The 24,563-nt window shown below is 43.5% G+C and overlaps 2 protein-coding genes across 17 annotated transcripts in view; one reads left to right on the top strand and one right to left on the bottom strand.

Moving 5' to 3' along the window:
• The window catches only part of Pxk (PX domain containing serine/threonine kinase like), a 74,691-nt gene extending 57,323 nt beyond the window's left edge, over positions 1-17,368 (top strand). For 3 of the 16 annotated variants that reach the window (XM_047532649.1, XM_047532651.1, XM_047532662.1), the window contains 5 exons: positions 2,132-2,209; positions 3,050-3,136; positions 3,554-3,623; positions 6,652-6,714; positions 16,098-17,368. In XM_047532649.1, the coding sequence (XP_047388605.1) occupies positions 2,132-2,209; positions 3,050-3,136; positions 3,554-3,623; positions 6,652-6,714; positions 16,098-16,309 (510 nt within the window). In that variant the 3' untranslated portion in view covers positions 16,310-17,368. The other 13 variants (XM_047532663.1, XM_047532664.1, XM_047532654.1 and 10 more) reach the window with 13 other exon arrangements.
• A 1,082-nt stretch (positions 17,369-18,450) lies between these two features.
• Positions 18,451-24,138, bottom strand: Pdhb (pyruvate dehydrogenase E1 subunit beta). The gene is made up of 10 exons (XM_047532666.1): positions 24,036-24,138; positions 23,892-23,945; positions 22,344-22,451; positions 22,197-22,259; positions 22,058-22,093; positions 21,648-21,933; positions 20,624-20,734; positions 20,074-20,165; positions 19,282-19,423; positions 18,451-18,987 (listed from the first exon to the last, which is right to left on the bottom strand). The coding sequence occupies exons 1-10, from the start codon at positions 24,075-24,077 to the stop codon at positions 18,842-18,844; spliced, it is 1,080 nt and encodes a 359-aa protein (XP_047388622.1). The 5' UTR covers positions 24,078-24,138; the 3' UTR covers positions 18,451-18,841.
• Positions 24,139-24,563: the final 425 nt, after the last annotated feature.

The raw sequence follows: 24,563 nt of genomic DNA on the forward strand, positions 1-24,563 counted from the left end.
CTGCTGGCCCGTGCGCTGCAGGCTGTGAAGCAGTGGCCCTTCCCTCATTGTGGCAGCTGGAAATGTCTCCAGGCAAGAACACTTGCCTGGCATGTGCAGGACCCTGGGTTTGATCCCCAGCACCACACGCACTCGCGCACGCGCGCGCGCACACACACACACACACACACACACACACACACACACACAGTGAGTGTCTCCAGCCATTCCAGGTGGAGGATCTGCAGAACTGCACCCAGTTGAGAGCCACTGTTAAGTACTTAATCTTCCAGTTACTGTCTACTTGTGTGTCACATGGGGAGTAATTCCAGTCTGTTGTCATTGATCAACTGAGACTATCTTCCCGCACTCCTGGTTCAGGTCTCAGTCTCACCCGTGTGCAGATTTAGGTGGGAAGCTGACGTGTGATTCTGTCTTCTCTCTGTATTCCAAAAGAACATGTTGTGCTATTATGATGAAAAGAAAACTAGGAAACAAAACAAAGCAAATAAAAAAAAGAAAAAAAAACAAGGTGAGGTTAGAGGATTGTGTAAGTGAGAGGTGCTTTCCTCTGCTCTATTTGCTCATCAGAGGAGTTCCAACAATAAAGCTTTCTTTGGATCTGAGGCAGGGTAAAAAATTAAATTAGTTTCCTTCACTGAAATCTCTTAGGAAATGTATTCATGCAACCTTGTCAATAAATATACTGTCCCAACCAGACTTTCCAGTCCCCAGGATTTGGGGATTAGTGTTGGACTTCACTCTCTCTCTAAGCCAGAGCCCTTTCCACAAAACAATATGATTTTTAAAAGCAACACTAATTTCTTGTAGATGTAGTGACTGGGGAGGTTACACAGGAAACTGACACTGGCTGCCCCCATGGGGCACCTTTTTGATTTTGAACCATGTGACACTATTACCTACTCAAAAATTCTTTTTCTTTTAAATTTTAATTTTTGAAAGAATAACACAGACCAAAAAAGTTCAACATGATCTGGGTGCCTCTTTTCCAGGACTGGACTTCTCCTGGTTTGAAAAGCTAATAAATTAAGAAATGATAGGGCTGGGTGTGGTGGCACACGCCTGTAATCCCAGTGGCTTGGGAGGCCGAGGCAGGAGGTTTGCGAGTTCAAAGCCAGCCTCAGCAATTTAGCAAGACTCCTGAGCAACTTAGCAAGACCGTGTCTCTAAATAAAATATAAAAAGGGCTGGGGATGTGACTCAGTGGGAAAATGTCCCTGAATTCAATCCCCAGTACCAGAAAAAGAATCATCGCCAAATCTAATGTCATGAAACTTTTTTCCAGTGTTTTCTTTTAGGAGTTTTATAGTTTTAGGTCTTACATTGAGGTCTTAGATCCATTTGAAATTAGTTTTTATGAATGGGTGTAAGGACTCAGCTTCATTCCTTTGCATGTAGATTTCCAGTTTTCCCAGCACCATTTATTGAAGACAGTTCTTTGCTCATTGTATGTTCTTAGCACCCTTGTCAAAGATCATTTGACCATGTACATGAGGGTTTTTTTTCCCTAGGTTCTCTGTACTGTTCCATTATTCTAGTTGTCTCTCTATGTCAGACGCTTTTTTTTTTCCCCAGTACCAGGGATTGAACCTGGGGGCACTTAACCACTGAGCCACATCCCCATCTCTTTTTTCGTATTTTATTTAGAGTCAGGTTCTCGCTTAGTTGCTTGGTGCCTCACTAAGTTGCCAAGGCTGACTTTAAACCTGAGATCCTCCTGCCTCAGCCTCCCAAGCTGATGGAATTACAGACATGTGCCACTGCATTCAGCAGTACACTGTTTTGATTACTGTAGCTGTGTGATTGTTTTCAGAATCAATATGTGTGGGTTTTCCAACTTTGTTTTTCTTCCTCAAGATTATTTTGGCAGATTGAGATCCCACTTTCATTACTTGAAGTATAGATCATGCTTATGTTTTAGTTTTATGTGTTCATTGCTAAAAAATCCCCAAGGCAGTGAGTGTGTTAGGGATACTAAATGTGTCTGGAATAGCATTTGATTGGAGGGCTTGAACTGGTTTTATTCCAGAGAGCCTCCTTCTGGGTAATCAGCTACTCCTCATTGACTCCAAGATTCAGGAGAATCTCCAGCCCCTTCATTCAGTAGATGATGTACTTTTTCTTCTTTCAGATTCCCACAAAGTTAAAAGAGGCATTGAGAATTGCCAAAGAATGTATAGAAAAGAGACTAATTGAAGAGCAGAAACAGGTAAGTTGGTAATAGTTCTTCATCGTCTTTTGATCTTTAGTGTCTCAGTCCTCTGCCATGGTATTCGCAGTGGTGGAGTTTTAACCAATTGCTCACATCCTAAACATTTTGTGCATACATGCTCTTAACCAGATTCCAGGCTGGCTGCTGGGACACGGGGCCAAATACTTCACAATCCTGCCCTCCAGCAGCTCAGTCTATGGGGAAAGAACACATGCACAAAGGGTGGTCATCCTTTGTGATCACAGCATGCTAGGGGTTGGCAGTACAAGTGATCCAAGCCCTAAAGATACCAGGGACAGACCAGTTGTGATGGCACATACTGGTAATCTCAGCACCTAGGGAGGCTGAGGCAGGAGGATCACAAGTTTGAGGCTGGCCTCAGCAACTTACCGAAGCCCTGTTTCAAAATAAAATGAAAAGGGTTGTGGATGTGGTTCGGTGTTTGCCTAGCATGCATGAAGCCCTGAATTCAATCCCTAGTACCACCAAATAAATAAATAGATAGATAGTGAAGCCCTGAATTCAATCCCCAGAACCACCAGATAGATAGATAGATAGATAGATAGATAGATAGATAGATAGATAGATAGATAGATAAAATTAAGCTTCAGGGAGGAATCCAAGGTGTGAGAAGGTCTGCTTCCCCTGGCTTACTCTCCTCCAGACATTCAGACCTGAACCAGGAGGCACACAAACTGAATCCAAAAAAAAAAAAAAAAAAAAAAGTTTCTTTTTTCTGAATAATTTGATTTAGCAAAGCATGTTGGAGAAATTTTCATTAGGAAATGCCTTAGGTAGGATGTGCTTACATTTGTGGTGGATTGTGATCTTTTACAGATTCACCAGCATCGAAGACTAACAAGAGCTCAATCACATCACGGATCAGAAGAAGAAAGAAAAAAGAGAAAGATTTTAGCTCGGAAGGTAAGCCTGGCATCTCTGAGTTCTCAGCAAATTCTTGACTGTGTGTGAGGAAAGTTCTAGGTGAACATTTAATGACTGATTTTGTCCTGTATCTCCTTGAAAGCTGGAAGTATTTCGAGATGACTGGTTTGCAGCTTTTAAAAAAGCCACATAATATCAGCAGGGCAATGGACCATATAGTTTCCTGGCTTACTGGGGTTGTTATGGCAGAATGTAATTGGTGGAAATGATTGGCCTGAGATAGTGAAGTCAGCATTCTTGGTTTTATTTCCCTCTTTAGTTTTGGCTTGTGGCTTCTTCTTCACTGTACTAAGTTGTGAGGCCAAATATGACCTTGTATGCCTGGAAGACTTTTTATTCTAACTCTCAGCTTCAACATGTTTATTCTTTGCTCCCCTCTTTCTTTTAATTTTAAAGAAGTCGAAACGATCTGCCATTGAAAATAGTGAAGAGTATTCAGCAAAGTACAGCAACTCCAATAATTCAGGTAACTGATTATAGATTGTGTGGGGCCCAAGATTCAGAGGTCACAATCAGGTATCTGGTTGATTCAGAGGTTTTGGGTTCTAGTGGGCAGGCTGGACATGAATACCAAAAACAAAAGAACTCTGATCCTGATGAAGGACTGTGACAGCATGCATGCGCTCAGAACTCAAGTGCTGGAGGATCTCAGAAGTTACCAGGTAGCTCTGCCTCTTCATTGTCTGGCTAATCAGCCATCCACACAGGAGCATTTGCCATGGAAATAAGACAGACCCCACTTAAAATGCAGTGACTCCTGTCTTTCTGTAGAGCCTGCATTAACTAAAAGAACCCTCAATCCTGCCCTCTGCTCTGCATCCCACATGGTGGGAAGATGGGCTCCTCTGCATAGATGAAGGAAAGAACTCTGGTGTGGCCATGGCAAGAGCATCATTTCAGAAAGACCAAGATGATTCAAAGGGTTAGACCTTGCTAGGTGTGGAGGTGCACACCTGTAGCCCCAGCAGCTCGGGAGGCTGAGGCAGGAGGATCTCAAGTTCAAAGCCAGCCTCAACAACTTAGTGAGGCCCTAAGCAACTCAGTGAGACCCTGTCTCAAAATAAAATATAAAAAGGACTGGGGATGTGGTTCAGTGGTTAAGCACCCTGGGTTCAATCACCAGTACCAAAAAACAAAAACAAAAAAAAAAAACAAAAAAAGTGATAGTTCTTGCTGAAACTCCCAATGCCCCTCACCAACCAGCCCCACTGGCATTGGGCCTTAAATGTACCCATCTTTGGAAATCAGGGCCTGATTGAATGCTCCCTGAGGGCTTCCAGTTCTTTAGTTTATGAATCTGTGAAGTCCAGTTCAACATAGAGAAGGGAGGGTTTTGCTCTAACTCAGGCAGTAGGTTCAGCCCTTGGGGATCATGGGAAGGGGAAATTTGGGGGCAGCAAGTTTATTATACTTTAGCTTATTATACTTTTAGGCCCAAAAGTATACCTACTTTTAGGGAGGAGAAGGACCTAGATATGAGGGAGAGAGAGAGAGAGAGAGAGAGAGAAAGAAAGAGAAAGAGAGAAAGAAGCTGAAGATGTCAGAGGAGAGCATTGGAACAGCCAGAGGGCCACAGGGTTAGCATGGAGCATTTCTGTCTGAGCTGTGGAGGAAGCCCATCCATCTCTTCCTGCAGGCAGGAGTGGGGAGGCACCCTGGAAGAGGCAGAGGTATTCAGGAGTGGAAGGGCTGGGTGCAGTGGCTTGTGCCTACAGTCCTAGGTAGTCAGGAGGCTGAGGCAGGAGGATCACTCAAGCCCAGGAGTTAAAGACCTGCCTGAGCAAACAGTGAGACCCCATCTCCAAAAAATAGAATTAAAAATAGTGGAAAAGTCTGTGCAGTGGTGTGTGCCTATAATCTCAAGGGCTTGGGAGGGGAGGCAGGAGGATCACAAGTGCAGAGCCAGCCTCTGCAACTTAGCAAAGTCCTAAGCAACTCAGTGAGACCCTGCCTCTAAGTAAAATACAAAAAAGAGCTGGGAAAAACCTTATTAAAACAACATTTATCTTCCATTTATTTCCCCCATATATTTCTGAGCCACTTTTCTCTTGGTGTGCCACCTCTACAAGTCCAAATCCCTTTCCATTGTCTAAACACTTTTCCACATTTTATTACCCTTTGTTGAAATGGTATATAAGTCCCCAGTCTAAGGGCTTCCTTGGGCTTTTCGTTTATTTTCTATGGAATCTTCATTCCACTTAAAAGTATCAACATCAAATAAAATTGATATGCTTTTCTCCTGAAGAAAAAAAAAAAAAAAAGAGGTGGGGGGCTGGGGATGTGGCTCAGTGGTTGAGCACCCTGGGTTCAATCCCCAGTTCCAAACAAAAAAAATTAGTGGAGGACAGTGAAGATCTTTACAGGTCATGCCTCATTCTCCTCGGTGAAGTCACCAGGAGGAAGTCTGCTTGGGGCTGGAGGGCAAACTGAGAGGAAAGTGAAGTAGGGGTTGATGGAAATGTACAGATTACTGGAAGACACTACTGGAACCACAAGTTCAGTCTTCTCCCCGTTAAAGTCTGTCAGCACTAGTAGGAAAGTAGCACATGTTGAGTTTCACCTCCTTTTTTCAGTAGAAATCTGTTTTATAGGAGCTGAAGGAATATTGCAAATAAAGGAAACCACAGGAAGGCAGGGCTTATTTAGGACATCTCTCAGCATGCACAGTGCCCACGAGGGAGGGAACTGGGCCTGTCCTGATGACTGTGAGCCTAACCACAACAGCAAGTGGTGACAGCCTTCCCTTTTAGGGTGTGTGCCTGGCAGCCCTGGCATCTCTTGGTTAGGACCTCCATGTGCAAGGAGGCTTCATATCTTTATAGAGGAGGCTTATGTAAGACATAAGACATCTGCTTCAGGTCCATCCAGTAGGATATTTTCTAGGGATTTCTAAGGTACAGAGAGATGCTGAGAACTTGGGAGTGTTTGAAATATAACAGGGCTACTAGATCCAGAAAAAGCATGCAATGTGTGGAATTTTGCACATTGGTTTACATTAAATACTGTTTTACTGAATGTCATGTAAGAAAAGACCTGGAAAATCCACAGATTGCAGGACTGACCCTGTCTAATTGAATGTACCTGCTGATAAAGTAGAACTTCTGCAGAAAGCCATGCTGGGTGGATTCTGTGAGGAGCTCTTGTTTTCCTTGGAAAAGCGCCTATCAGGCTGTTCTGCACCTCTCTGTTCCTTGTATGACTGTGACCACTGTCATTGGTCATTACCTGGGGATGGTATGAAGTTGGTTTAAAACCAGGCAAGCTGCTGGGGGCAGTGGGACTCAACCAGCCTTTAGTGGCCTGAAGGAAGCAGACCTAGGACTGGACAAAAGCCTCAGTCCAGTTCTGAATTTTCTGTCATTTATCACATTGTTCCACAAGGCCCACACGCTATGGCAAGGGAGAATTCTCAGACAGTGATGGGTTTCTGCTTGCTCCAAATTCCACATGTCTTTTTTTGGTCCCCATGAGGGTTTCCCTGTGTTTTATCTCAGCAGGATCTGGGGCCAGCTCACCTCTCACATCCCCGTCATCGCCAACTCCACCCTCTACAGCAGGTGAGTAATGGGGTAAGGTGATGTGACTCCCTCCTCTCTGCCAGTGGGAGGAGCGGGGCTCTTTCTCCTGCCTAGGCCCTGGCATTTCAGATGTTAGGTAGCGTGGCCTTCTCCAGGGAGACCAGTGGGAATGTAAATTAGCTGTGTCTTCTAGGAGGGATTCCATTTCCAAGCTTGAGTTTATAAGGAATGGACTGGTTTCAGGGCCACTCGTCACTCTGGCCAAGTGTAACCAAGCTTGCTCTCTGTCCAGTGCCATGTGTTGCTGGAGCTTTCTCCTTAGGGAGCCCTTTCATGATCTGAGTTTTGTCTTAGAGCAAAAATGGTGAGATGTCTAGGTGAGGAGCAAAATGCCAACCACTGTCTTCTGGTTTCCAGATTACTATTTGCACTCTGTTCTGCTCTGTAATGCATTTAGTTATTCTGATATTTCTCTATCATTAGCCTTTGTTTCACCTTTGTGAATTAAATCAGATGCCATGAATTTTGTTTTAAGAATTGAAGAAGAATTTAGCTTGGGGAGCTGTGGTTGTGGCTCAGTGGTAGAGCGCTTGCCTAACGTGTGAGGCACTGGGTTCCATCCTCAGCACCACATAAAAATAAATTTAAAAAATATATTGTGTCCATCTACAATTAAAAACAGAATGTAGCTTGAGAGCTTACTTACAAAACTGCTCTCTAATTCTGCGGAATGGTCTCATAATACTGTCTCTGCTTCCTTCCTTTTTGAACTAAGATCTATGTAAGCATTTTGCATGCCCTGTAAAACCACACTGGAACAGCATATCTCCTTTCACCTCTTGAATGAACCAGATGTTCTAGATGCCTGAGGAACTGGTTCTTCACTCAGAGCTCATCAGCTATTCTTGGAAAGGTTCCTGCAGCTTTCCGAAAGAAGGTTAATACAGGATATGAATATGATAGCATATTCATTAACGTTTATGGTGGTGCCCAGGAGCTACCAAGAGCATTTTCCAGTTGTTCTCAAATACTTCTTTCTGACCCCCCTGAGGAAGTGACAATAAGCAAATGCAAGGGAGCTAATTTGAACCCCCTGCTTCTGGCTGATATGTCCCTCCCTGCTGACTGAGAGTCGTTACCAGAGACTTACGCAGAATGTTCTGGGGCCAGCACCAGTCTTGAGTAACAAAGTGCCTGGCTCATGGCACAATATTCTCATCTCTGTCTTTGTCAGCAGATTTTTTTTTAAAGAAACTCTCAAATATGGATCCAGATGAACCTGTCTTTTATAGAGATGCCCTGTTTAGGTTGATCACAGATTTCTGGAGATCCACTGTCCAGACCATGTTGAGCTATTTTTCTAAAAATTAGAATATGAATTTTATACCACTTGGACATATTAAGAAAATGGAAGAAAATTAACTTGGAGACTCTATAAGCTCTTCTTTAACAAGTGAGGTGTCTCTTTACTGTACCTCACCATGTATATTAGACATGTCTGGACAATTCATTGCTAATTCTTATCTTTAAATGACATGAAAGATGTGCAATCTGTTTGGATTTGGGGGATGAATTATCTGATTTACCTCTGCTTTAAATGGGAGCTGTCTTACTTGGTAGCAAGTTTGCATGAGATGTGGTAACTTTTAGAATGCGAGAAAAAAAAGGGGAATCTTGTAATTAGGGCCAGTACTAGGAAAACTTCATCTGAGGTGAGTGGGAATAGCAGGAGGCCATATTGTGAATTTGATAGTAACTACCCTGAAGGGAAATCTTGAGGATTTAGAGGGAAAACATATTGTGGTCTAAGCGCAATGACTGATGGAGAAGTCCCTGGCAAGTAGGGACTCCATTTCTTCAGTGTTGATGAAATTATGGACTCCACCCCAAATCCAGTACTCTGACCTCTGCTGGGCATTTCTTGTAATGCATCTCATAAAAATAATATTTAGCATTTGCCTAGCAACCTAGCATTGCAGGCCCCAAATGGGGTACCCACAGGGAGTTTATTAATTCAAGATGCATTTTAGGGAGTGTATGATTTCCCAGGGACTGTGTGTGGCCCTGTGTGACAGAGACAGACAGACAAGGTCCCAGCCCTCATGGAGTCACCTTTTCAGCATCTCAGGAGCTCCAAAATGGCAGATAGAGGTCAAGCAAACGCGTTCCTCCTTTCACTGCTAGTTACCAAGGCCTGGAATGAGTCAGTTTCCACTGTTGGGTTTTGGTTACCTCCTTGGTAAAGGGCAGAAAAGCAGAAGTTAGAGTAGACCTTGTCACACTTCCTTCTAGTCCAGAGTACTCTAAACCCGGTGTGGACTCTGCCCTCTGGCGCTTCTCTCAGCAGTAGATCAACAGCAATAGGTCAGTTTAGGTGAGCTGGGGGTGGGGGTGGGGCAGCAGTGCTTTTCTTCCAGAAAGCATCAGTTTTCCGTACATCTACAGTAGCCAAGTGTGGCCTTACTCTGTTACTTTCTGGATGGGGCAGATGTTTCTAAATGGAGAGGGTTCCTCCCTTTTCTCTCTGAAGCTCTCGCCCTTGGGGTCTATTGAGGTCCTTAACAAATTGGTGGGAGGAATATAATTTCCCTAAGGCTGGCAGTTCCATTGGGCAGGGTGGCATTCTCTAATACTTTGACTATGAACCTATTTTTTTTTTTCCAGGAAGAACACTCCTAACACTTATTTTTTCCTACCAAAGATTTTTTTTTTTTTTTTTTGCCTTAGGAAGGTCAGTCTTTCAAGAACTTTTAAAATTCTTTATCCTAATTTGTGTCATGGTGAATGTCAACAACTAGTGTTTATATACTGTTTTCATAGAGCCAAGTGGCTTAAAAGGTCCCAGTTTTCTCTCTCTCTCTCTCTCTCTCTCTCCCTCCCTCTCTCTCCCTCTCTCTCCCTCTCTCCCTCCCCCCCCCCCCCCCCCCCCCCTCTCTCTCTCTGTCACACACACGCACAAATATTCACTTCCACCCCACTTAGGGAGCAGAAAGTTCTGTTGCTTTGCTATCATTTTTTTCTATGAAGTAGATTTGTAAAAGAGTGTTTTAAGAAACCTAAATAAGCAGGAGACTCTAAGCTGTTATTTTTAATAATCTCAGCTAACATATTTTGGGCACTTATTTTGTGCCTGGTCCTATTCTAAATGATTCATACTCACTGTTTCATTTAATCTCCACAAATGCTTTCCTATCCAATGAGAGTTGATTCCAGTTGTGTTCCATTTTACAGAGAAGAAACTGAGGCTCTCCTAGGTCTAAAAGAACTTGGATAAGGTCAGACAGTGGGGGATGCTAGAGTCAGGATTTGAGCTTGGTTCAGCCTTTGTTCATTTGTCCCATTAACTTATTGAGTACCTGCTTTTTTCAGGGTGCACTGCTGGGCCTGTGCAGTTAAACACTGCTCGGCTTGTATGGAAGGAACCCTGAGCCAGGCACAGAGGTGCACGCCTGTGATCCCAGCCACTCAGGAGAGTGAGACAGGAGGATCCAAAGTTTGAAGGCCAGCCTAGGCAACTTAGCCAAGACCCTTATCAAAATAAAAAATAAAAAGGACTCTGGGGATGTAGCTCAGTGGTAGAACACTCCTGTGTGATTGATAAATAAATAAGAACCCCATATATAGAGTCAAGAAACCTGAACTGAGCCCTAGCTCTATAACTTGCCTGCTGTGACCTTGGACAAATAATTTCCACTCTTTGATGCTGACTTTTTTTTGTATCAGGGATTGAACCCAGGGTCGCTTTACTGGCTGAACCATGTCCCCAGCCCTTTCATTATATATTTTTGATTTAGAGACAGGGTCTTGCTGAGTTGCTTAGGGCCTTACTAAGTTGCTGAGGCTGGCTTTGAATTTGCAATCTTCCTGCCTCAGCCTCTCGAACCACTGGGATGACAGGCATGTGTCACCACGCCTGGTTTCAACTCCAGAAAACTGGAGGAAGAAAAGCAGAGCCTCATGAGCACAATCAATCACTAGGAGCTTAAAGAACAGGAAGGAAGGTGAAGGATTAATGAGAAGGAAAAGAAGACTTAAGGTACAAAGAAAGAGATGAGTTTATTTACAATGTTGGAGCTTCCAGAATTTACCTAGTCAAATCAAAGTCTAAGACCCATTATGGGCTCAAACTTGCTGTGTCTGGCCATAAGAATGACCTTTCTTGGTCTCTCAGAAACCACACATATACAAAGCTGTACTCTGGGATGAGCACAGCTGTCCTGCAGCAAAGCTCTGAAGCATGTGTTGACTCTGCTGCCCTGCCCATTGCTGCCACCTGCCTTGTCCACTCTCAGCTCTCCTCCTCACCCAAGAATAGCTCCAAGAATAGGACCTCCTCCCCAGAGTCCTCTCCTAGAAGGAGGAGAGGCAGCAGGTGTTCCAGCATCCTTTCTGCCTTCCAGACCTGTCCTGGTGTGAGAGGTCAGCTGCACTGCCCAGGGGTGCTAGTTCCGGGTCCACTTCCAGGGAGGGGATTTTTCCTCCCATCAGTGTACAGAATTTGTTCCTTAGAAACTCTGTGATTCACTGTCTGGGAAATCATTATCCTTCACATTTAACCTGGAATCTTATCAGTTGAAAAGAAGACAAGAAAAACATTTGCCTTTTTTTTTCTTTCTTTCTTTTTAAATGACCTCGCGTACACTTTACTAGGGGAAGGTGGCCCATATCTCTGCCTGGGAGGCCTCCTGCCCAGGAGATCCACCTTGGACCTGTCCTATGCTTTTGCTTTCCCAACTTTAAAAAGTCTGTAACTACAAGTCTTGCTTGCAAAAAAGTGGTGAGTTCTCCTTTTCTCCCTCTGTCCTTCTTTGGAAGTTGAGTGAAGTACACTGCTGATGCTTTTCAGGGGAGGGAAAGCCTCCCTGGGCCTTTTGAAGTGAGCAGTGTGCTTATAAAGAAATAAAAATAGCACCTAACTGGCTCAGGAAAGAAAGAATGTGAAGAGGAAAGTGACTCGTGGGTTGCCCTATTACTACATTTCCATGTCCTAAAAGGCTCACAATAGTGTTTATAAACCAGGGCATTTTGTGGTTCATTTAAGTATCTCCTAGTTTTGCAGTGAGAATAATTAGCACATGATTCAGACTGTCTGATTTTACTGTCTGTTACTATTTGATTAAATGACACTAAAATCTGAATAATGACTTGTGTCCTCTCTCTCTTTCTTTCTCTTTGCTGTTTTCAGTAGAGCATGCGCCATTTTGAACGTGAATTTTCGGTAAAGTAAGCTATGCTGATTTCTCTAACTTTAAAGATGCTCTGTTTCTATATGTGACTAGGACCAAAAGCGTCTAGATCACTAAGGTGATGAACATGTGGGAAAGCAGATTTGAGACTATGTCCTCATTGGAACATTTCAATGAAATACAGCATCTTTAAAAAGCACCAAGTGACTTCATCTATATTCATTTCATTTCCATCACAACCTTCAGAAGTCTTCATTTTTCACTCTGATTTTCGTTTTAAAATACAGCTCTAAAACCTGCTGATCAACTGCATGGCATTTTGGTGTATTTTAATTTTGGAAACCATGACTCTCAAAGTCCTGTTGCTACAAAGATGTTGGTCCCTAGTCACTCTGATGTAGAGGAAAAGGTATTAAGACTATAGGGTTTTTGGTTCCAGGGAGACAGCTTTACTGGCTTGCATAACTCATGATGGTCGGAAACAGTTCTTTTTTTAAGCATCCTTAAAAATTCTCTAAGACATGGGTACAGCTTCCTCCTATGCCTAAGATCCTCAAAGTGAAGGTTGGAGCTGGGGTTGTGGCTCAGTGGTAGAGCACTTGCCTAGCATGTGTGGGGCACTTAGTTCTATTCTCAGCACCATATAAATAAAATAAAGGTCCATCAATACACACACACACACACACACACACACACACACACACATATATATATATATATATATATATATATTTTTTTTTTTTTTTTTTTTTTAAGTAAAGGTGGTCACCAAGAGCTAGGGACTGCTGTGTCCAGGGGTCTGGGCTCTCCATTCTCTCCTGAGAGTGGTGGGTAGGCCTGGTGTGGGTCTAGTGTGGTCTGGTGGCCACTTGGCTTCCTGCCTACATGTGTGGACCAGAAAGAAGCTCAGAGCTACAGAGACCTATAAATTGCCCACTTACTATTATTGGTCTAAGGACAGAGGACTCTTACATGTCTTTCCCATGAGGCTGTCAGGGATGTTTCTAGATTGCCATTCCTCCCTACATCTAACCTCCTATCTTGCGGCAGCAGCCTATGCCCTCTTCCAGGACCTCCACCAGATTGCCAGGTTCCCACTGAGTTTGGTGGAAGGGATTTTCAGGAAGGGTGGAGTAGCTGGTCTTAGAGATTTTGTCTGAGAGAAAATAAGGTGGGAGAGATCAGGACTGACCTGGTTGTAATTTAGATATTTTGAAGCATCTCCCATCCTGGATGGGAAGTCACATACCATGAGTCCAGCAGGGAATTAGTCCACTCTGTGACCTGGGGATAGGGCTATCTGGGGCCTTTTGACAGTTTTTGCATTTGAGGCGTGGAGCACACATCAGGCATTTGTTCCTAGGTTTGTCACAGGCCTCATAGCCAGCTTTGGCCCTGATCCCCCATCCACACCCCACCCCTGCCATTGTTACCAGTGTATTACAGCTTAAACCCCAACAGACCTTTAAAGGAAACTTGTGACCATAAAACAGGCAAGAAGAAAAGGCCAAAGACAATAGATGGAGCTTGTTGTCAGGAGACTAAATCCCTGGAGTATGTACTTGCCTCCTCCAGTTTTGACCTCTCACTCCCAGGCCTCCCCCAACCCTGTGCAGAGGGGTTCTGAACTGGTAATTTGGGCTTTGGCCTTCCTTGACCCTGACTATATATATCAAGATCTGCCATAGTTCTTGCAGGTCCAGTGAGGAAAAGGGGCCCTTTGGTGCTGGTCTGACCCTCTGTGAGCAGACATCAGGATGGGTGGGTGGCTGTCCCGTCACACACCCTTAATTAGCACTGTTTCCTGCAGGCACAGATCACCCCACAGCACTTTGGACAGCCTGTTTATTTCCAATATCTACCTTTTCACCAAAGTGATTAAAATGGCGAGTTTCTGCCTCTCCTGGGAAAATGAAGATATATTTCCTGAATCCCACCCCCAACTCCCAAACTCTGTGGTAGTATATTTGCGCTTTTAATATCAAGTGCTTGACAGTGAGGCCAAAGTCAGGGGTTGGTTCCCTGTGAGGCCAAGCACTTCTGTTCTGTGCCACAATGGCCAGCCATACGTATAAGCCCAGCCCTCAAGGCCTGTCTTTAGCCTCCCAGAATCCTGGGCTTCAGGAAAAACCCTGGCTGGCCAGTTCTGAGCCTTCAGTAGGACCCCCAAGTGCTGCCAGAGCCTGTCTTCTTATTCTTAATCCTGTAGAGATTCTTCTGCCAGGGGTCAGAGCGCAAAGCTGAGAGGAAGAAACCCTGGAGCTCCTTCTGTACATGTTGGCCCAGAATGTCAGTCCAGAGTCTGCTGCTCTCTTCTGGCCACTGGGTGAGAGTGTCTGGTAGGGGGCACTGGCACCCAAGTGGGCAGAGCTCCTTTCTCCCAGCCCTCTTGGTGCCAGTCAAGAGATCCTGAGTTCTAAGAGCATCAGCGGAGAGCTCCCTTCTAGCATTTCACCAGTCACTTCCCAGAAGTCCTCTTCAGAGGAACGTGTACATCACACACTCATCCCACTTGGGTTTCTCACCTCAACAGTCACTTGGGGTTTAAAGCTCTTTTTGTGAAAGGGCTGTGACATAAAGCCTGGAACATCTTCCCACAGTCAACACCAGCACAGAACATACTTGTGCTTCATGCATTAGTTGTTATTCAATAGAATCAATGACAGTTACATTTTGTTCATTTGTCTGTATTTAATCTTTATTTGTATTGCTATATTATCATTGAGAATTCCAAGGCTGCAGAGCATGGGTGTATGTATTTGTGTGATTCTTCAATTTTAGCTGCCTTAGGTTGGGGTAAAAGATATAAAGGAAGGTAAGTGGTTTTCTGTGAATTACAAGACTTCAGCTGTTGCCTTTCACAGTTGGTGGAAAGGATGTACTTACTGAATATTTTCTGGGTCACCCCAAGCCATTCATCCTTACCAATTCAGTGGTGTTAGGTGTCTTTCCTATTATCACAATAGCTCACTACAGTGTGGGGAACCACCCAGCAGAATGTCTCCGGGCTGTAGTCCTCGGAGGGATAGAGGACAGTGCAGCAATAAATAGTAGAGTTCCAGGGAGCCACAGGTTCACAGGAGGTAGACCAGCTAACCCTGTGGCATAGAAAAGTTCTTAAGGTAGTGCTGTTTCTGCGCTCAGTATTTAATGGGTACCGAGAGAACAATTCACTCATCCATTCAAAACTATAAAATTCAAGTTGCAAATGCCCATGCGTCTGAGAGCTGGGAATGTTTTACATACCTGTCCAGTTTCCCCTCCTAGCCCAGTAGAGCTCAGCATCGCAGTCCCTCCTGATGCTCCAGCAGAGAGGCATGTTCAGTCCAGTTCCATTCAGTTCCTCAGTTGGACCACAGCAGAAAGAACAGTACTTGACAAGACTTCTCCCTAAGAATGTCATTGCCAAGGAGAGACCCCTCTGAGTGCCTGCTCTGCACAGCACCATCATTAGTGTTTTATAGTTCTTTAACCCAACCTGATAGAAAATGATCCTTCCAGACAGACTCCTTTGGGGAATGCATAACCCAGCAGGCACTGGTTCCTTGCCAAGAATCCTCAGTGGTTTTCATTTTATTTTAAATCATATTTGTCAAATATGGACTGTGTTGGAGCAGCTCAAGAACTGTTTTGAGTAACTGGCCTTCAGGCAGCTCAGTGCTGTGCATGAAGATGTCTGCCTCACACATCCAGCATCAGAAATGGGTGGAGCTCCCCAGGACCTGGCTAAAGTGGCTGATGGAACTCTTCTTTTGGGACCATTACTTAAATTTGGAAAATGAGGTCAGAACCTTATTTATGTGGAGAAAAAGTCACTGTGGCCTTGGCACGGTGGCAGGTGCCTGTAATTCCAGCAACTCAGGAGGCTGAGGCAGGAGGACTGAAACTCTGAGGCCAGCCTTGGCAATTTAGTGAGACCCTTAGCAACTTACCAAGACCCAGTCTCAAATTAAAAAAAAAAAAAAAAAATGTCATTGTGTATGGTGTCATGTAGTCTGTGATATTGCTTCCAACAGTCTTTTCTCATCTGATATTTGAGGCAAATGACAACCTTCAATTAATTCCCCTTTGATGCTTCTAGCTTTTCTGTTCCATGTTTTAAAGAGTACTGGGTATCTTGGTCCCTCTGAGGAGGACATTTGCAGTCTCCCCCCAGTCCTTTCCGCCCAGGTCTGAGCAGCAGCAGTGCCCAGGGCGGGGGTTGAGTGGATACTGACTGTCCCCTTGCCTCCACAGGGCCATCTGCATTACCTCCACCTCCTCCACCTCCGCCTCCACCGCCAGCAGCTCCCTTGCCTCCTGTGAGCACAGAGGTGCCTGCGCAGCTCTCATCCCAGGCTGTGAATGGTGTGAGCCGAGGGGCCTTGCTCAGCTCCATCCAGAATTTCCAAAAGGGAACTTTGAGAAAAACCGAAACCTGTGATCACAGTGCTCCTAAGATTGGCTGAGCTTCCTGTTTACACTGGGAGGGAAGAATTCTTTTTCTGCCCCACTCCTACCCCCTAAAGATCCTTCTTCCTGGATGAGCCCTTGAGGAATCAGTACAGCCCTGCAGTGTTTTGCAGATGCTCGGGTAAGAGGCCAGTTAGGAGGGAAATGTCCTCCAAATAGAATAAAGTGGACTGGCGTTGCTGCCTTAAGAAATGTCTCGTTCCTTTGTCAGCATTGTGAAAGAGTTTGGTCATCCGCTAATGGACATCTTTTGGGGACAGCAGCATATTGGAATCAATATTTTCACCATTTAAAGGAAATGGACAGAAACAAAAGCAATGACAATATTCTGTAACGGTAGTGAATGGCCTTTCTGTTGTGATCCCTCCTACGGCATCAGAAATGTTCCTCTCATAGCTTATTTTTCTGAAGCATTTTCTCATTATTTCTTAGAGAATTCCTATTCCTGCTACTTTTATTTCACCTCAGACGTTAATACTGTAGCCCAAAGCATAGTTACATTGCTGAGTCAGAGAAGCAACTGAGATCATTTTTTTTCTTCCCTCAAATGAAATGGGGGAGAGTTCCTAACTGTCTCAGGCTCCACCAGGAATCTCATTTTGGCTACAGAACTTGGGGCTGTGAGAGCACCTACTCTGGACTCGTAGCTCTTTTTAGTTAGAAATGGACTGAAATAGGAAAAAAAAAAAGCTCTTGCCAGTTAGAGGATCTGTTTAGTCCTCAGCAACGGAGTCAGTTTGGGGTTTGGGTGGGTTATTATTACAACACAAGTAAATTTGGCATCTATATAAATCAATTCTGATTTTTGAAAGACTTATCAAATATATCATCTTTTTAATGTTACTCATTTATTAGAAATCTTTTATCCTATGATTTGCTTAAACCTTTAAATAAATTGCACTTTAAAGGATTATAAATAATCCATTTTAAAATCCAAGTACACACATCAGTGTTGGTTACTATGCAGAGAGAATGTCATTGTGTATAGTTTCATGTAATCTGTGATAAATGTTCAGCTGTATTTTTTATTAAAATAAACCATGTCAAGAAAAACATATTGTCTGAAGCTTGGCTACATGTTTCATATAACTTTTTATACCATCTTTTGTAAACATAAAGAATAGATTCACACAGTATATCATCTAAAGTTTCCTTCCTACCTTCCCTACCTCTATTTTTTTGTCCTATCACCTGTTAATAAGAACTTTATAATTTAGATACCTTAGTATTTAGATAAATTGGACATGCTTAGATATGCTTCACTAACTCATTTAAACCTATCTTTTCCATCCCAACTTCTGAGGGTAATGTATGACTGACTGTAATTTTCCTAGTGGGAAAATTACCTGACATAAATTGTACTTTCATTTTAAAAGGAACCTGTTAGAATTGGGTATTTGAAGAATCTGTGGACAAGTTCCCATTCCGAATGTGGTGTGGTCTAGATGATCTGCTCCTGATGACAGCTGTGGGACCTGGCCCTTCTGAAGTCAGCTTTGCTGTTTTGGATAGTTTCAGATATATGAATAAAAACAAGCAATGTGGGGTTGGGGATGGAACTCAGTGGTATGGCACTTACCTAGTATGCACAAGGACCCAGCACCAGAGAAAACACCACTGCCAACAACAAAAATGATTTTGTATTATCAGATTTGTTTCCATTTGGCATTTAGTTTTCTTGCAGTACTGGGGATTGACACCAGGGGCACTCTTTTATCTGAGCTCCATATGCAGCTCTTTTAATTAATTTTTATTTTGAGACAGAGTCTCATTAAATTTCTTGGGCTGGCCTTGAACTTGTGATCCTCCTGCCCCATCCTCCTGAGTAGCTGGGATTATGGGCATGCACCACTATACCTGTAGCACTGGAGTTTTTTTGGTACTGGGGATTGAACCCAAGGGCACTTTACCACTGAGTTACACCTCCTGCCCTTCTTTTTTTAAATTTTGTGACATGATCTCATAAGTTGCTTAGGGTGCAAGCTGCTGAGGCTGGTCTCAAACTTGCTATCCTCCTGACTCAGCCTCCTGAGTTGATGGGATTATAGGCATGCAATATGCCTGGCTAATTTTGTAAAGAATTTAAAAATTTCTACCCACATTTATTATTTCATGAATATGAAAATGAAAACACAATTACTCAGGAATTCCTTTATTCCTTATCAAAACAATCAAATAGTAGATGTAGATTGTACACTTTATTTATACATATAAGTTATCTTTTTTGGATATAACTTTCATCAGTACTATGCCACATTCATACCTTGTCCTTCTAGCAAAAGAGGTAAAATTTTACATTAATTTATTCAAAGAACAGGGCAACCGTAACAGACAATGAAAGCATGGAGTCTAGGGCAGCAGAGTGGAGACTTTCCCACTCGTACACAATTAAACATCCCACCAGTACAAAAACCCCTGTTGTTGCCTTAGAGATAACTTTATGAATAGTAAGGTCTTGCAGTGCAATCCAAGTGAAGTCCCAGCAAGAATTTTAAGTTAATTTCAGTGACTTGATATTCAAGTCCAAACTAGATATTTAATGTTTTCTTTATTGCAAATATGATGTCCTTGACCTGAGGTACAGAATTGTCTTCTAGAATCTTTGCATAAGGCATAGGGACGTCAGCACCAGTGACTCGAACAGCAGGAGCATCCAGGAAGTTGAATGCAGGGCCTAGGAGAGAAGGAAGGCTTTCCTAAGAGACGCAAGAGAAGCCAGCTGACGACCACCCACTTTAGTACAGAGATGCGATTACCCAGGAAAAGAAAACAAAGAATTTCTGGTTGTGGGGAATTATTTCTGGCTTTGATTTTTAAAACACCCAAAGGAAAAAAATGCCATAATAACAAATTAAATCACCAAGTGACTTGGCCATCCCTAGTTTCTGATCTCTTTATCCAGTGTATATTCAGGTACATAATTTTATTACAGCTTGACAATATTCTAGAACTAGTTTCTCTGAAATACCTTCCATGATCCTGGCACAAATTTCAGCTCCTACTCCAAATTGCGGCCAGCCTCCTTCCACAGTTATGAGATGATTTGTCTTCATTACACTGGCTTCTATGGTGTCAATGTCCATTGGTCTGATGGTACGCATATTTATCACCTAAACAGATAATATAATAAATACGCTTTATAGAAGGCACTGCATCACAAATACAGCCTTGACCTATAATGCCACTTTCTCTTTTCTTTGCTACTGAATGTACAAAATGTAGAAGAAAATGTAATTAAAACAAAAATCTGTCAGCAGCCCTGTTCATATAAATTCATTTATCTCCTTGGCTTTAACTTTTATCTTGGCAAAATAAATAATACCCAACAGCTGAGTACTGAGCGTGTACCTACACTAAGTGTAATTCTTACAGCCACCCCACAATGGAGTAGTATTTATGTCATCCTCATTTTATAGCTGATGAGAATTAACTTGCCCAAGTGCAAATAGTAAGCAGCAGGTCCTACAGAGGTGGTCAGAATCGTTCACTTCTGAGTTTGTGCCTAAGCCCAGCCCCAAGGCTAGGTCTTAACTTGAAAAGGCAAGTACGATTCTAAAAGATCTAGATCCTGAGTGGTAAAAAGCTAAGACAAGTATGTGAAAAGCAAGCTGGGTCTTAGCTCCAAGCAGAGACACAACTGAGTGGCAAAGTGAGATTTTACATCCAGTCAACCTGTTATAGGACTCAAACTCCCATTTCTGGGTCTTATATTTGAAAAGAGGCTTTCTGATTTTTTAAGAACAACTGAATGTCCCCTCACCTCACATTCAATTCCCTCTTTAGATAGCACCGTTGCAGCTTCTAAGCAGTGGCCCACAGGTCTTGAGTGGGAAACCACCGTTATATGTGTCCCTGAAACAGAATGGTCACAGATCAGAGATCAGGTTGAAAGTAAAGGTGCAGTACCAGTCTGCAGTCAGCTGTGGCTCTTGTTCATTTGTCAAGTCTTCCAACTCAATTTCATTCCAGTGAGCCGAGGAATGTGGCAGCCTTCCTAAAAATGAAACACAAATCTACTGGGCTGAGATTTGAGAAGCTAACTGTATGAAAAGTCAAGCCACACAAATCACACTTTTTTTTTCCCCTTTGCAGTAGTGAAGAATGAACCCAGGGCCTTGCATGCTAGGCAAGTGCTAGGCAAATGCTAGGCAAGTACTCTACAACTGAGCTACATTCTTAACCTGAGCTCATCCTTTACTTTGTCAGTCAAACTACAAGGCAATACCATCTAGACTTTATTTGACTTACAAAAATAGAGGGGCTGGATTAAAAATAATGTTTAAATGGATACTAATTGTATATATTCTTACCTTGCCTTTCTACTTTGGCTTTTCCAATAGGAACCAGAAAATCTTTTGATTGAGCTTCTGCAGGAAATTCAAAAGGAACTCCATACATCAATTCATTCTCTAGTACCACCACTGCAAAATACAAAAATTTAAGCAAAAATAACTAACTACATACAGAGTGACTAAAAATGCATGTACAACATCATTTATATTTTATTTTTTAATTTTATTTGTCCTAGTTGTACATGACAGTAGAATGCATTTATACATTTTGATAGATCATACATGGAATGTAATCTCTCATTTTTCTGATTATACATATTGCAGGATCACACTGGTCATGCAGTCATACATGTACAAGGTAATGTTTGTTTCACTTGACTATCATTCCTTCCCCCATACCCCTTCCCCTCCCTTCTAATATATATCTAATATATAAAGTAACTATTCTTCCCTATCCCCTGCCCCTTACTGTGAATTAACATCATTTATCTTGTGAAAAGTTTCAATGTGTTTATTAGGAAGCCTTGTTTCTATTATGTTCAATAACTTAAGAATGGTCTGGGTCCTTACAGTAGTTTGGTCAACATAATTTTATCTGCTGAGGTTAAAACAGTGTTGTTGAGTGTGTGGTAAATGTCTCTTTTATCTAACTGCTAATTGGAAATAAGAAAAACAACCTTCTGTACTATCTTTACTATACCTATAAACCATTAGTATTTGATATGTCTAATCCTAACTAGAAGTCTTTAATGATTCCTTTCATACAAAGATTTCATTTTAGTTTTTCACTTTCTTCGTACTGGAGAATTAACCCAAGGGCACCTTACCACTGAACTACATCCCAACCCTTTTAATTTTTTTATTTTGAAACAGGGCCTTCCTAAGTTGCTAAGGGCTTCACTAAGTCACTGAAGCTAGCTTCCAACTTGCAATCCTCCTGCCTCAGCCTCCCAAGTCATTGGACTTCAGGTGTGCACTACAGCACCAGCTTTCATTTTAGTGTTTTAATGTTCTAGAGAGACCCAGGGGTCATTCTGCTGACCTGGATTGTTATCTCGAATGGCTGATTTGATGAGTCCTTTCGCATCTTCTGAATTCCAGGGGCTGACCACCTTCAAGCCTGGGCAGTGCCCATACCACGCAGCAAAGCACTGTGAGTGCTGGGCAGCTACGCCTGCTGAGGCACCATTGGGCCCCCTGAAGACTATGGGCACAGGCTGGAGGCCCCCTGACATATAGTAGGTTTTAGCAGCTGAGTTTATAACCTGGTCAATGGCTTGCATGGAGAAATTAAAGGTCATAAATTCACAAATGGGCCGCAACCCAGCCTGTCAAATCAAAAACACTGATGTTACAATGACGAGTGGCAAACACCCCCTTCTTCCAACATGCAAACAATATTTTTAAAAGATCATATTAAAAGAAGTCTCTTTGGATAAGTTTAATACATACCATAGCTGCACCAACAGCAATTCCAGCAAAGCCCATCTACAAAACAAAACACAAGCCTAAGCCAAAAATGTAAAAAATCAGAACTTGAAACGCTGACAGACGTGTCCTTCAAAACTCTACTTCCTATTGGAGGGCTTACCTCAGATATGGGAGTATCTATAATCCTCTTGTCTCCGTACTTCTTCCACAGGCCTCGGCTAACCTACAAGAGATGACCCCATTACTTTTAAGCATATGTTGGGGTTAACAGCCACTTCAGTTCTAAACTTTCACTGCTTTTGGTTACCTTGTATGCCCCATCATACTGGGCAACTTCTTCCCCAAGCAGAAATACCTTCTCATCTCTTTCCAGTTCCTCATCCATACCTTGATTTATAGCATCACGAACTGTCATCTGTCACAGGCAGAGGAAAACTGTCAATATACTACAGGATTATTTAAAATATTATTGAGATTCTCTTCCTTTACACTTATCTAGGCTGCCCACAGTGCAAAACATAAAAACTAATGCTAAAACAGGCTTCTCTTTAAAAGTTCCCAAGAATTCTTAAAAGTAATATGGCTGTCATACATAGTCTTAAACTGGATGTGTTAATGATAAGCTTACAGAACCTATTTTTTGCAGTACTGGCAGTTAAATTAAGCTACATCACCAGCTCTTTTATTTTCTGAGACAGGGTCTTGCTAAGTTGCCCAGACTGGCCCCAAACTTGTGATCCTCCTGCCTCAGCTTCCTGAGTGGTTGAGATTACAGGTGTACGCCACTATGCCCAACCTCTACACTTTTCTTGTTGTGCACCCAAGCATAAGAAAACTGTTTGCTGGCCACATCAGCTCACAGGCATATGCTGGGTTGTTTTGTTACCACATTTAAGAAGGATAAGGGCACAGAACTTAAGACTAAGTATTGAGCACTCACTAGGTGCCAGGCACTGCCAAACACTTTGCATTAAGGATATGTAAATTGTTATTTTAACACAAAGAATGTCAGAAACTTCTAGCAAAGAAAAAAAGGGGAGGGGATATTATCATACAGTCTATCAATTCCACTTCCAGGTACATACCCCAAAGAACTTAAAGGAAGACTGAGACATATACCTGCACAACCATGTTCACAGCAGCATCATTCACAAATCCAAAAGGTGGAAACAACTCAAATGTCCACCTTTGCATAAATGAATCAAATATAGTATATACATACAAAAGACAGCATTCAGCTTTTGTAAGGAAACAAATTCTGTCATATACTACAACACGTATGAACCCTGAAGATTCTGTGCTAAGAGAAATAAGCCAGGCACAAAAGGTCAAATGAATTCCACTTATATGAAGTTCTAGAAGTGGCAAACTCATAAAGAGTACAACAGTGGGTGGTGGTTAAGGATTATCAGGTAATGGATGGTGTTTCTAAATGGGACGATGAAAAAAGTTCTGGAAATGTATGATGGTGATGGTTGCATATGATGAGTGTATTTGATGCCACTCAATTATACACTTTTAAAAGAGTAAATATTAAGTTATGCGTATTTTGCCACAATTCAAAAAAAAAAAAAGGAAGAAAGAAAAGGTGGGGGTGCGGTTGATAAGAGGAAGCCATTAGTTTTCCTCGATGGTTCATATGATCCCGACATTCCAGTGTGATTAGCGCCAGGAGGCGATCGAGGTAGCAGAAGTCCCACGCAGGATGCGGCCGTCCGCAGCCCCCAGAGCCTGCGACCGCCCCCTATCTCTGCGACACGGTCCACCCAGAGCGCAGGCGCAACCCCGGCGTTTCCAGACAAGGTCCCAGGACAAGGATTCCCTCCAGGCCCCGAGCACCTTCCGCGCCAGTTACCTGCAGCGCCGCCGGCGCGGTCCGGTGAAAGCGCCTCCTCAGCAGCCCGGAGACCTGGCGGGGAGAGAGAAGGACATTCGGAGACTCGGTCGCTGGGTGGGCAAGGGTCGCGCAGAGTCGCGGGGACCGCGAGCCGCTGCCTACCTGCTGAAGGGGTCTCCGCACCAGCCCAGATACCGCCGCCATCTTGACCGTGTCCTCTAGCCGCCGCCTAATGACAACACAGCGGGGCCGCGGACGAGGCAGGCCCCGCCTCCCCGCCGGCGCGGCCAATGGCAGGGCGCGGCGCCTGCGTGCCCCGCCCCTCCGCCCCCCGGCCGCAGGGCCGAGCGCTTGGCCGAGGTGATGCAGGAGCCGCTTCTCCCTCCGCGGCCAGCTCAACTTTTATCAACCAGAGGCGGCAACGGACACGCGGGGCGCACGCCGGGCACACGCCTCTGACTGCCGGTGCTTGAAGGTGACTGAGAGTCACTTGTGAGGAGCATGATCGCGCGAGGCTGGAGGGACGTTAAGGGGCCGCCCCTTTTGCGGCTGCTGGAATCCTTCGGGCACCTGGTGGTGATGGGGAGCTTCCCGCTGTAAGAGTGAGCCTAGTCTCCTCCGGACAGCGCTTGGGTTCCTTAGCGTGCAGACAATAGCTTTCATTGACGCAGTAAACGCCTAATGTGTGCC

The sequence above is a fragment of the Sciurus carolinensis genome, chromosome 17 (assembly GCF_902686445.1).
Source record: "Sciurus carolinensis chromosome 17, mSciCar1.2, whole genome shotgun sequence".
NCBI classification, from domain to species: domain Eukaryota; kingdom Metazoa; phylum Chordata; class Mammalia; order Rodentia; family Sciuridae; genus Sciurus; species Sciurus carolinensis.

Excerpts from the sequence above, each read along its gene's own strand:
- Pdhb (XM_047532666.1), bottom strand. The coding sequence starts at position 24,077 with ATGGCGGCGGTATCTGGGCTGGTGCGGAGACCCCTTCAGCAG. Across the intron at positions 20,735-21,647 it reads CATTCGAGATAACAATCCAG|TGGTGGTACTAGAGAATGAA; the intron begins GTCAGCAGAATG and ends TGTATTTTGCAG. Across the intron at positions 20,166-20,623 it reads AGCCAAAGTAGAAAGGCAAG|GGACACATATAACGGTGGTT; the intron begins GTAAGAATATAT and ends ATTCTGTTTCAG.